The sequence below is a fragment of the Photinus pyralis genome, unplaced genomic scaffold (genome assembly GCF_008802855.1).
Source record: "Photinus pyralis isolate 1611_PpyrPB1 unplaced genomic scaffold, Ppyr1.3 Ppyr1.4_LG5, whole genome shotgun sequence".
Lineage (NCBI taxonomy): Eukaryota > Metazoa > Arthropoda > Insecta > Coleoptera > Lampyridae > Photinus > Photinus pyralis.
This window is the reverse complement of record NW_022170596.1, coordinates 14,252,697-14,265,755: the sequence shown is the minus strand read 5'-3', so window position 1 is coordinate 14,265,755 and position 13,059 is coordinate 14,252,697. Positions and strand designations below refer to the sequence as shown.

Genomic DNA, 13,059 nt, shown 5'->3' with positions numbered 1-13,059 from the left:
TCTCTACATTGTAAGTGATGGAAATCTAGTTACATATTAAAAAACCACATTGTATTTTTCAGTTATTTTTATCGTGAGATTGTATTAAGTTTAAAAAGACCGCACTTTGTGGAGATGATAAGTGGAATTGAATTGAGTGAGACGTGAGATACGATGGTACTTAATTTATAAAATCAGACATTTTCCCTAAGGGCCAGTTGTACAATGTCAGTTAAAATTTAAGTTTGTAGATTAAACTGTAGATTTTAGGTTTCTGCTGTTGTACAATCAACGGTAATAGAGAAATCTGCAGTTAAATCTTTACTGGCACCTTACCTTACGGTAAAACATAGAAAACTGCAGTTTGACAAAAAAACGGCACACGCACGAACATTGTTTACATTTTGTGTAAGGTTATGTTAATTGGTAACTACAACTACTGAATATCAAGTTAATATGAATGAAATATTTGATATATTTGAGGAATTAATGTCGGATGATGAGGAAATAATTAATTTTGTTGAAAGACCCCGTCGCCGTAAACAGTTTAGACAACGAAAAAATCATTTTGAAGAATGGGACGACGAGGCCTTTTTGGACAGGTTTCGACTGTCCAAGGATTGTATTTTGGCAATCTTAGAACAAATTGAAGAACAAATATCTTATTTAACAGACAGGTAGAAGTTTGTTCTGAGAATTTCTGAGTTATATGAATCTTTCGATGTTACAGAAATGAAGCGGTTGATGCTCTAACGCAACTACTGTTAACACTCCGTTTTTATGCCTCTGGTTCTATGATAATTGTAGCAGGTGATTTTGGAGGTATACACAAGTCAACTGCCTCCAGGATTATTGCACGAGTTACAAGAGCAATAGCCTCATTGGCGCAACATTATATTAAAATGCCTTCGACTGACGAAGAGAAAGCTCAAACAACAAGAAAATTCTATAATGTTTCCCGGTTTCCCAAAGTGATTGGGGCTATAGATTGTACACATGTTCGAATCCAATCTCCAGGTGACTACTATATCTATTGCCGCTTTCAACATGCACTCCATAATGCATTTGTAGGTGGTGATGATGCCGAACGTTACCGGAATCGTAAAGGATATTTTTCGATTAATGTTCAAACTGTATGTGATGCAGAGCTGAGAATACAAAACATAGTAGCTCGATGGCCCGGATCAGTTCATGATTCTACTATCTTCGGAAATAGTAGGTTGAAGGCGCTAATGGAAACCGATTATCAAGATTATTTTCTCGTGGGAGATTCTGGGTACCCTGTGGAAAATTATCTTATGACTCCGTTGTTAAACCCAAATACACCTGCACAGCATTTGTATAATGAGGCTCAAATTAGAACGAGAAACGTAGTCGAGCGTTCATACGGTGTTTGGAAACGACGCTTTGCAGTTTTATCACTTGGACTGCGTGTAAAGCTGACAACAACATTAAATATAATTGTAGCAACTGCGGTGCTGCATAATATTGCAATCAACATGAAGGTTATTAATCCACCTCCTGTTGAAGTAAATATAGAAAATGTGGAATGGGATGTGGCGGTTTACGAAGAGAGACATGGAAGAGATAATGTTCGAACAAACTTAATCGACAATTATTTTTCGCATTTATTGTAATTGTTGTACAAGAAAACTTAAATAAAAAATTAACATTCATTTTAATACTGTAAGATTCTATTCGGTATTTAAAATATTCAAAAGATTTTCTTTATTTAACATTTTAATTTGTAATTGCAAGTATTTTGCCCGTAATTGATGTTCAGTTTCGTTATGTTTTATCTTCTGAAGGTGCTCCTCATGCTGTAACTTAATTTGTTGAGTTTGAGCCTGAATTTGTAGGTTAATTAATTCTAATCGAGCATGTGAAAGAGCAAATCTTCTCTCGACAATCATTTGTTAAATCGTTTTTCCCTTTTTTTGCTGTTCTGACATCTGAAATAACAGGTGTGGGATTAGGATTACCCATAAATGTTCTATAATGTTTACTCACTTGTTATGCGTTTTCGTTTTACTGCAATCGGAGTGGTGGTTGTAACTGGAACACTTGGTTTACCTGTGTCACTCTGATCATTAGAGGCCATTGGGACTACATCACTTAATTCGGTGTCATTCATGTTATTATCATCAGCTATACTTTCAATTTCATTCAATTCATCTGAAGAAACTACAGTGCAATGTACTGTCTTATCTTGTGCAACAGTAAGAACTGGAGTCTTTATGGTTTTCAGTTTGTCTGGAGTCCAGCCGGACCATTTCATCGATTCAACTGTCTCATCAGCACCATCATTAACTACTTCGATTACATCACTATCAAACTGATTAATTAGCCCTTCTAAACTAATTCCAATAATTTCTTTTATTTTTTGATCTGTTTCAGTTATTAATACCGGTTTATCGACACCTCCACCCGTTTTATATACATTTCGCTTTTCGGTTGCAAATTTTTTTTTTGCATTTTTTTTTAGATTCTCATATTTACCTTTAATATTTTTACAACTTCTATATACATCATTATTGGCATTAAATTCGTTAGTAATTTCCTCCCATGTGGTTTGTTTTTGTTTCCATGTAATTGCGTCTGTTTTTTTATTTTCTATAATGACCTTATATTTATTAACTAAGGTCATTAACAGTTGTACTTCTTGTTCTTTAAATTTTCCATACTTATATTCAGATTCCATTTTCAAGCAAGAGAAACAACTCTGTTTCATACACCATTCATAAACATAACCTCCAACCTGAATGCTAAAATTAACATACATGAAGTTGCAGACATACCTAGGGCGTTCAGAAAATTTGTTAAAATTAAACTTCACTGTAAATGAACTTGTACAACACAACAAATGTTAACTGAAGTTAAAACTGAAGATTATGGTTTGTTTCAATCTGCAGTTTAAACCTACATTGTACAACTGGCCCTAAGTATACAGTCGTAAAGATAAAGATGGCATAGTTACACTGACCACAAAATAAACAATAGGTATTTTTCGATGTGTCATGCATTAAATAAATGACGATTCAAATTTTCTTACTATTTGTGGCATTGCGCACAGAATGCACGCATCCTTGAATCATGTGGCATGTTTTAGATATAAAAAGTGTGTAAAGGGAGGAAAATTTGTTGCGAAACACATTAACATTAACAAAATCCCTTCAAGAAAGAAAAGCTGACAGAGCTTATTGGGATATAATACCCCTCACGCGGGCGATCGATAATTAAAAATAAAAAAAATCTTAAATTATGTACTTACAATTTTTTTCTGTAATAATCCAACTAATCCAGTCGTACAAGATTTGCGATACTCAAGTGCACTAACCAAAACACAAAACACTCGCAAGCAGCTGACTGAACTCAATGACTCAAACTGCCTTGATAAATAAAATGATAACATTTTCAGTGGCTGCTCAGACGCTAGAAACATTTAACTTTCACTAAGCCAAACAAACAGTTGCTTTCTTTACTCACGCTTGAACTAACTTTCTCTGATTACGGATGAATCGTTATGAAAACTCCACAAACTTTTACGACTTCACTTGACGATAACTTCAATCTTTTATTAAGATTCCTTAACTTCTTCTGGACACTTTATTATGAAAACAACGAACTGCGTTTTCAACCACACAACTAATTTACACGCTCTTTTTAGTTTTTACCATCGCCAAAACTAACAGCTAACAGTAGCAGTCGACTCGTTTTTTACGTTGATTCCAATATTTAAGGGAACATCACTTTACCTCTTCTAACGCGGGCGTTAATTAATTTCGTCCGATAAAAGCTCCTTAGCGCAAACGATCAACTACCCCCACATTTTAACACGCAATTTCACGTTTTCCAATTAAAGACACAAATATAAATAAATAATTTACAAACTTGATAAAATTTAAACAAGAATTACGCAATTGCAAAACTTCTAAAAGGAAAAACAACACTGAGACCCAAATACAAATACAATAAACCAACTCTGTGCTTATTTTGTAAATAATCCACCAGATTTACACTTAATGAATTGCAATATTCTCATATAAAGGATGTCTCGTCATTATTTTTGGTGTTTAGAGTGAAATAAGTCGCTGTTTACACAACAATAGGTATTAGACGACAGAGTTAATAATACCACAAAAGAACTGGTGATATAGCGAAGTGAGTCCAGAAACATATCATTTCCCGGCCTAGACCTGCAAAAATATCATTAAAATTTGTTGGTGAAACTGTTTCTTGTCGATGTTAAAATGTTGAAATGTTTTTTATTAATATTGGACAAGGAAAGCCATTTTTTGTGGGGCACAATTGTCTCACCTTTATTAACAATAGTGACGTCAACATTTTGAAAAACATTGTAAAGCTGCAACTGTCCTACTCTGCACGCAAGTGACTCGGGCGCAAGTTCCAAATAGTGCAGCGGAGAGAGCCGCGAAATCGTTCAAAAAATTTTTTCGGAGTAGAAAGAATTGGGACCCACACCATTTTGTTCAGAAATGTTTGAACCTTCAGAATCTCGCTTTACGACATTTTCCCGTGGTCCTGACAAAAGTTATAGGCCGCTAAAGTTGAAATTTACTCATTTTCGCGCGCGCGACTAGACCACCGAAAGTATTTATTTTCTCAGCAACTAAGCGATATACATCAATAATTCCTTTTGTAAAATGAAAGTACATTTATAGCAGAATCTAAAGCATTCAATTTACCTACCTTGTTATGGACAGTTTTTAGAAAAATGACCGTCAACTTCCAAAATTCGTGTAGCAGATGAAAAGTGCGCACTTTGAACTCTCATAACTTTTTATTTCACGATATCGATTTCCAATATTTATAGCTCATTCGATGCTCCAAAGCATTGTGATTATTTTATTTTCTATAACATTACCGTGAATTTTTCATAATAAAAAAGTTACGGTCATTTAAGTAAAAACCTACCGACCTCGCCGAGTCGGTAATCGCGAGTGAGACGGAGAGGGAAGGATAGTCAGCAGCGTTCGCTAAACAAGGAGCGATGCGTAAGAGATTTTACTTTACTAAGAAATTTCTCTCCGAATACCAAAACTAGCTATTTAGGCCGTTTAGTTTACAAATGCATTCCGCCGAGTTGCATTGTAAAATCTCAAACAATTCATTAACTCCATGTATCTCAGTTCTTTGGTGAAATATATAGGTACAAATAGGTACCTTTCCCTGTAAATTTTGGGGGTTACTCCACATTAGGTATCTCTTGTGCTGTGCTGTATATTGCAAGATCAGCAGTAACAACGGTATGATTTTGTCCCAAAGATTCAGGCTTGTTTTTTTGATTTCACTAGACGATTCATTCATTCATTCATTCATTTTTATTTAATTCCTTCGACAAATAACATTTGTATGGAACAAGTCAATATAACATTAATTAAACAAACGAACAGTTAAACAAACAAACAATTAAATATTGGAAGATATAAAAAATTCTTGTATGTTGTAGAAACACCCATTGACTAGATAATCGTACAATTTCTTTTTAAATTTTTTCCATGTAAGGCAAGTTCGATGGTTAGGATGGTATTGTAGCTCGCTGGTGGAGAATTCAAAAACGGCATAGGTATATTATATTGAATGGTAGATAACGGAACTTACTTAGGAGGATTATCAGCAGGTACTTAGGCTGTTAAAGTCAGTTATCTGGTCGTTATCTAGTGATAGGTAAACGAGGAATTTGGATTTCTTCTGTCGATGTATCTCGCTTTTGAAAAAGGACTGTGCGTTGAATTTTTTTCGTCTGTTTCCACAGAATATGGCCTACTTATTCTTATTCTGTGACTGTTTCCTCATTGATGTCGAAGTTGCTCGCTGTGATAAAATTATCATTTTTTATTTGACAAATTTTTGTGAAATGTAGGTAGACACCCTTAGCAGAACATGTAATATTGACGTTTACTGTACTTGTTATGCCACTGTCGGAGAACATTTTCTGACCCGAAAGACCAATTTGCAAATGAGTGTAACTTTTGTTTGAAAAATGACCTTAAGAAAAACTGTTCAATAATTTTGTTCCGTAAGTATGTACCTAGACAACAAACTTCGTGGAATTTTGTCAATTTTCGTTGTCCGGCCAAGAATTGCAGTGGAATTATTTTTTTCGAATTTTCAAAAACTAATTTCAGATTCAAAAACCACCAGATACCAAATTTCGTCGAAATCAACATTTTTTCGCACCCCTATTGAGGGGTGTGTCCTTTTGCGGTAGGAATTTTGAAAAATTATTTGCAAAACCGGAAAGGGCATACAGCAAAACCTATTCAAAGACTTACCACCAGTCTCTGTAACTGTTGCTGAGAAAAAAAGAAACTTTACCACTTTTTTGAGGGTGGCTCCTAAACGAATACATGGATTTTTTTTTTGGTGTTTGGATCCATCGTTCCTCGAAATGGGGGTTGAAATATATTGTGTGATCAAAACTCTCTAAACCTTCCCCATATAGTTTTTATTCGTTGAAGTTTTTAAAAATAAAAGCGACTATAGCTTCGGCGTACTGCCATCATCAGGCGATGTGAAATTTAACAGGAAAACGGTAAGTTACAAACGTTGAAGACGAATAAGACGAACATGTTGTTTTTTAATTATTAACTGGCCGAAGCCAAGTGAAAAAACCTGAAGGGTGGTTAAACCGGAAAGGTTGTCCTAAGTTTCAAAACGAATTATTATCAAGCCTTGTTAAGACTTAAGACAACCAACCGGAGGGTTGAATTATTACATTAAAAGTTGAAAGTTGAATTTAACACATTTCAAAAGAACCGGGGGGAAAAAATAAACTCATAAAAGTTTTGAAACTATTGAGATGACTACTACATATTTAAATTATTTAAGTTAAGTTTAAATTCGAGATCATGCAGACGGCATGTCTAGAAATGATTGACCACCAGGTTTACCTATCACTAGATAACGACCAGATAACTGACTTTAACAGCCTAAGTACCTGCTGATAATCCTCCTAAGTAAGTTCCGGTATCTACCATTCAATATAATATACCTATGCCGTTTTTGAATTCTCCACCAGCGAGCTACAATACCATCCTAACCATCGTCTAGTGAAATCAAAAAAACAAGCCTGAATCTTTGGGACAAAATCATACCGTTGTTACTGCTGATCTTGCAATATACAGCACAGCACAAGAGATACCTAATGTGGAGTAACCCCAAAATTTACAGGGAAAGGTACCTATTTGTACCTATATATTTCACCAAAGAACTGAGATACATGGAGTTAATGAATTGTTTGAGATTTTACAATGCAACTCGGCGGAATGCATTTGTAAACTAAACGGCCTAAATAGCTAGTTTTGGTATTCGGAGAGAAATTTCTTAGTAAAGTAAATCTCTTACGCATCGCTCCTTGTTAGCGAACGCTGCTGACTATCCTTCCCTCTCCGTCTCACTCGCGATTACCGACTCGGCGAGGTCGGTAGGTTTTTACTTAAATGACCGTAACTTTTTTATTATGAAAAATTCACGGTAATGTTATAGAAAATAAAATAATCACAATGCTTTGGAGCATCGAATGAGCTATAAATATTGGAAATCGATATCGTGAAATAAAAAGTTATGAGAGTTCAAAGTGCGCACTTTTCATCTGCTACACGAATTTTGGAAGTTGACGGTCATTTTTCTAAAAACTGTGCATAACAAGGTAGGTAAATTGAATGCTTTAGATTCTGATATAAATGTACTTTCATTTTACAAAAGGAATTATTGATGTATATCGCTTAGTTGCTGAGAAAATAAATACTTTCGGTGGTCTAGTCGCGCGCGCGAAAATGAGTAAATTTCAACTTTAGCGGCCTATAACTTTTGTCAGGACCACGGGAAAATGTCGTAAAGCGAGATTCTGAAGGTTCAAACATTTCTGAATAAAATGGTGTGGGACCCAATTCTTTCTACTCCGAAAAAAAAACTACCTCAAATAAGCGAGTTAGCGCCGGCTCTCCGCTGCACTAAAACCGCTTATATAAAACTGAGATTTTATTTATGAAATGAAAGTGATTATCGGGTAGTAGCATGCTGTATGATTTGTAAATAGTTGCCCAGAGGCGCAAGACAAAATAGAAGTTCGCATGCTGTACGAGTACTAAGAGGTTATTCCCGTATTTAGATTTAAATTACGTAGTCATATTTGAATATTAGGTATTTCTCACAGAAGTGATAAGAAGTAGGAAAGACAAACATGCAGTAGAGGACTATCCGTTACGAGTGGCTGAAGCAACACGAGATTGAAAGGACTTATCAAGCTCGAACACATCCTCGACTAGAAAGATAATCTGTGTGGTCAAGAGTGATTGTTTATGTTTGCAGAGCCTGTAGGGTTAGCAAACTCTCTATTTAGTCATTCACCTACAAAGGGTTGATTTATTCCTTTGACGTTAAAGGACGATACCTTTATACGCCATTATCATTTCTATCCACTTTTGCTCACATCAAAAATCTCTACATTTGTTTACGTTAGTTAAATTATCTCGAGTATAGGGAACGTATATTACATTCCTTTGTATCGCAAAATATTGTAGTTCGAGTTACCGTTCTGTAATAAATTGTGGAATCTCTGCTGCAATAATTGTTTACATTCCATTACGCTATAGCTCTACCTATCTTCTGAAACTAAGTATATATTTACTGTGTCCTGTATATTCCGAGCAAATACTATCAGCTTTGACCGTTGTTTGTTTTTGTATAAAGTCGAATCTATACATATGTTAAAGTTTGTGTACTTATTATAACGTAGATACCATCAAAGCAGGACCGTACCGAAGATATCGTTTCTGGGAGGTTTGTGAAAAACTAAAGCGGCGTGTTTGATAGGATTTGCTGCTATAGTACGTTGGGGCGCCTTTTATAAATCGATCGAAATCTCAGCCTTGGGATTTCCGGCGTATTAAATAAAGCGCTAGTTAGATTAAAACATAAGCATACAGTTTAGGGACGGAAATGCACTCATAAGGTGGTCGAGACCTTGGAGGTATGGGTCAAAAAATAATCTAAAAATTATGTATAGTATCCTTGGAGAGGGAATGCTAAAAGCATACTTACAACTAGGAAGATGGAACCGTACACTGGTTCTAAAAATCCCTTATTAAAGCTACCTATCAACTTTTCAGGGGTTCTGGATTTTTAGATTCTTTTAGTGCTTTCTAGCTTTTAGGTGTGTTTATACGTGGAAAGTCTAGAAGTCACCTAAGGAATGTTAAAACGTTCTGGAAAGCGATAGAGTGATCTGGAAAGTTTTTTATATGGATTCTGTTGAAAAGTATGCAGGGCAATAATAGATGTATACACGCCCAGAAAGATCTGAAATTTCCTGAAAAATCTGATATCCTGTTATGAATTTTCAGGTAAATTACAGTTATAAAAATAGCGTGTATGATGCTTCGGTGCATTTTATAAAAATTGACTAACATTTCTGTAGGTGTACACTCAACATTTTTAAAATCTCAGTGACGCGAGTGATGGGTCTAAAAGTTTCCTTTCTTTGTATAGCTCTAAAACGAATCATTTTAGGGGAAGATGTCAAGACGAAAAAACGTATCTGTGATTAAATATTATAAATCCAGTTAAATACTGTTGTAATTTTGTGCTAGTGTGTCAAACAAAAATTAATAAGCTTCGTTTAAGTGTAATAGCTGAATCTCTTGAAAAATAAAGATTTGGGCTGCGTATGCGCAGCTGATTTACACAAAATTTCACAATAATAATTTTGATCTGGAGCAATAACTCTATATCGACACCTATACGTCAATATATCTCCTTAATTTTTTACTTGAAGCTTTTCGACATTTTACTGATAAAAAATGTGCCAACTTAAATGCGTCAAGTCAAATATGGCTTAAAACTGCAAATTTTTAACGTTTTTTCATATCATGGCTAAACTATTGAATCGAATTAAACCAAATTTTTCTTTTATATTCTCGTACGAGAGGGGCCAGTCCCCATAAGAATATGTACAGGGTGAGTCAACGATTGCGCGGAGTAACTTAATGCCTTGAAGATAAGATTTTTCGATAAAGTGCTTTTGTATTATGATATGGTTGAATATTCTCCACATTTTAAAAATATTTGGAATTATATAGGGTGAGCCCACAAAGTAGGGACCAAAATGGTACATTTTTTTAAATAGAGCCCCCTGTATTTGAATGCATTTTTGAATTCTACGTGTAATTGTACGTCTTTTTTATTATATGGTTAATATCCGAAAAGATAGTAGTTTTAAAGATAATTCGATTTTTAAGAAAAATTGGGCCTTGCGAGCGTCAATATATTGTCAAAATTATTACTTAAATTTTGATTCCAGGTTTTATATCTTTTATCCTCGGTTAAGTAAAAGTCAAATAAATACTTCTACTATAAAACATTAAAAAAATAGCTTACAGGGTGTTTTTTTTCTAGATCCAAAGTTACAAAACTTCATATTAAAAAATCTCACTTTTGTTAAATGGAACACCCTGTATATTTTTCTGTCATCTTTTAGCTCCTCCAAAAACCTTCAACTTTTGATAATAATGTCCTATACCTATCTCTGATAGTTTTCGAAATATCTTGGTTTTCCTGGTTTTTATATTCTAATCTTAAATAAGTTATATGTAATTTACATAATAGTGAGGTGGCCATGCAAAAAAGGCAATTTTTATCTGCCTCGTTCAAACCTTACTATTAGTAAGAGCTTTCGAGGGCTGCAAGCATCATTTTAATATCTTGCCGAGACCGGTTGCATAGACACAATCTTCTTTGTAACGAAGGCGAAATATATCGGTTCCAAATACCCGGTGGCCTTCTACAGAGTGATCCCTAAGATTTGTTACGTGTCTCGGCATCAAAACAGGCGTTACAAAATATCCTATATTACCTCTGGCACCTTTATTTTGAATCCGACGTAAAAAATGAATGAAACTTTTTTGTACAGCTTATCAAGGTACATCTTTTTTGTATTTAACATTTTTCGTTATGTTGTTTACTTTTCGAGAAAAGTGCAACTTAAAAAAAATTGTAAAATAAATAGTTTAACTTTTCAATTTAGAATTTCTAAAAAACTAAGAAACTCACAAAAAAAAATAATGGACTTTTTTGGAGTTTTGTATACCACATTTGTCAGTGTGTGCAAAAGAGTTTTTGTTATGGCCCTTTTAAACTGTAATCACGTGGTTCGTTTCTTGTGAACACGATAACTGAAAAACGCCTCAACCGATTTTTATGAAATTTGGAATGTTTATAGGATTGTATAGATAGGGAATCGCAAACGACCTATTTTGGTTTCGGTCCGTTACCATCTTCAGGGTTTTTGAGGGCGTTAAAAGTTTAAAGGGCCATAACGGCTTAAAGAAAATGTTTGTAATTTTTTCCCATACACTGGCTAAGGTTGCACAAGAAACTCTACAAGAAAGTTCATAACCATTTTTTTGTGAGTTTTTTAGGTTTTGAGAAATTTGAAATTGAACAGTTAAACTCTTCTTTTCATAATTTTTCTAAATTTGCACTTTTCTCAGAAAGTAAGCTTCATAACGAAAAATGTTAAATATAAAAAAAGAAGTGCCTTGATGAGCCGTACAAAAAAGTCTCGTACATTTTTTGCGTCAGATTCAAAATAAAGGCGCCAGAGGTAAATATAGTCGGAAGATCGGCAGTTTTATTAAAATTTGACATATTTGACCGCCCCTCCCAACCTTAAGCCACGGGATCTCACTGGCAGACATGACTTCTTCTACTGCACTATGTATCAGGATACTTTACACAAAAAATCAGCCATGTAGCGATAAGTCACTTTTTTCCGTAGCCAGCTCTTAGACTAAAAGGGGAATGTCAATCTGATAAATTAATGAATTTTCCACCATTTCTCTCGACTGAAGTAAAAAGTAATTAAAGTTCATAATGATACCTTAGACAATTAATGAAGTCGTGGCGGTAGTAAAAAAACTTCCCATGCAGGAAATGTTACTTACAGTACGGGAGCAATTAGAACAAATATTTTTCAGCTAATTAAAAAAATAGCGCAAAATGAAAACTCAACCTTTTAGTTCATTTTGGCTTTGAAATAATTCATTATTAGAGATTCATCGTAGCAGCTTAATAAGACCGTATTTTAATTACTACATTATTGAATACCAATGCGCTTGAGAAGTATTAATTAGAAGTTTAGTAAATATTAAAACTTTGCTAATGAACTGTAATTGAGTTTGTTCTGTTAATGAATATATTGATTGCACAACCCTTTAAATTTACAGAGTACTTCTTCATTTAAACACGCTAAATTAAGCTCTTATTTAGTTATTGTTCCATGTGAAAGGGGAGTAAATCTGATTAAAAATAAACCAATTAATATTCCTTTAAAAACTAAATGCGACTTGTGTCCAACTGAAGACGTGTAGTATGTATGACGTATGTCAGAGGTAGGTATGTTTCGAGAGATTGAGTTAATTTTACTTACTCAATTTAAATCCGCATGAAATTAAATGTTGGAATTAGCTGCTGCTGTATTCGTATTGTATCTACAAAATCGTTTATGCAGTATACGTAAGAAGGGTGTTTGTTTACGTACACGACGCTCGAGTAGGGTATTGAAGAAAATCGCTTTGTCTTTGTGGGGGGGGGGGGGAAAAATAAAAAAAAAAATAAAATAAATAAATAAATAAATAAATAAATAAATAAATAAATAAATAAATAAATAAATTATGTTCATTTTATGTAGGTATTTTGCTATCTGTAAATATCTCTATACATGTCGGTTGGAACGCGATGCTAAATAAAATCAATGCGTATCCATACCTGTTTGTTTAATATACCCAGTTCCAAATGCTTAAAGAAGCTTAAGTATCACATTGGTCCTTCGAGCCGGATATTTAATCAAATAATCAATCAAAGTCAAATCAAAACGTACAACACGGGTGCAAGTAGTGCAGTGTATTGTTCATCACAAGATCAACAAAGTGTCTCGATAACAACCATTTACCGCTACTCGTGTGCAGAAGTAAAAAGTTCCTAAATGCAGTTAATGTGGAATGTACAGTGAATCACCATTTTGGATTACACGTTCGGCAAAGTCAAAATCTCATTTCT

The 13,059-nt window shown here is 34.3% G+C and overlaps 2 protein-coding genes across 2 annotated transcripts; one reads left to right on the top strand and one right to left on the bottom strand.

The window, feature by feature from the left end:
* Positions 1 to 232: 232 nt before the first annotated feature.
* Positions 233 to 1,661, top strand: LOC116172462 (putative nuclease HARBI1). Its single transcript, XM_031489679.1, has 3 exons — positions 233 to 656; positions 710 to 996; positions 1,051 to 1,661. Exons 1-3 carry the CDS (start codon positions 436 to 438, stop codon positions 1,614 to 1,616), a joined length of 1,074 nt encoding a protein of 357 aa, XP_031345539.1. The 5' UTR covers positions 233 to 435; the 3' UTR covers positions 1,617 to 1,661.
* On the bottom strand, positions 1,594 to 2,944 carry LOC116172463. Its single transcript, XM_031489680.1, has 2 exons — positions 1,990 to 2,944; positions 1,594 to 1,931 (listed from the first exon to the last, which is right to left on the bottom strand). The coding sequence occupies exons 1-2, from the start codon at positions 2,759 to 2,761 to the stop codon at positions 1,840 to 1,842; spliced, it is 864 nt and encodes a 287-aa protein (XP_031345540.1). The 5' UTR covers positions 2,762 to 2,944; the 3' UTR covers positions 1,594 to 1,839.
* Between the last annotated feature and the right edge of the window lie 10,115 nt (positions 2,945 to 13,059).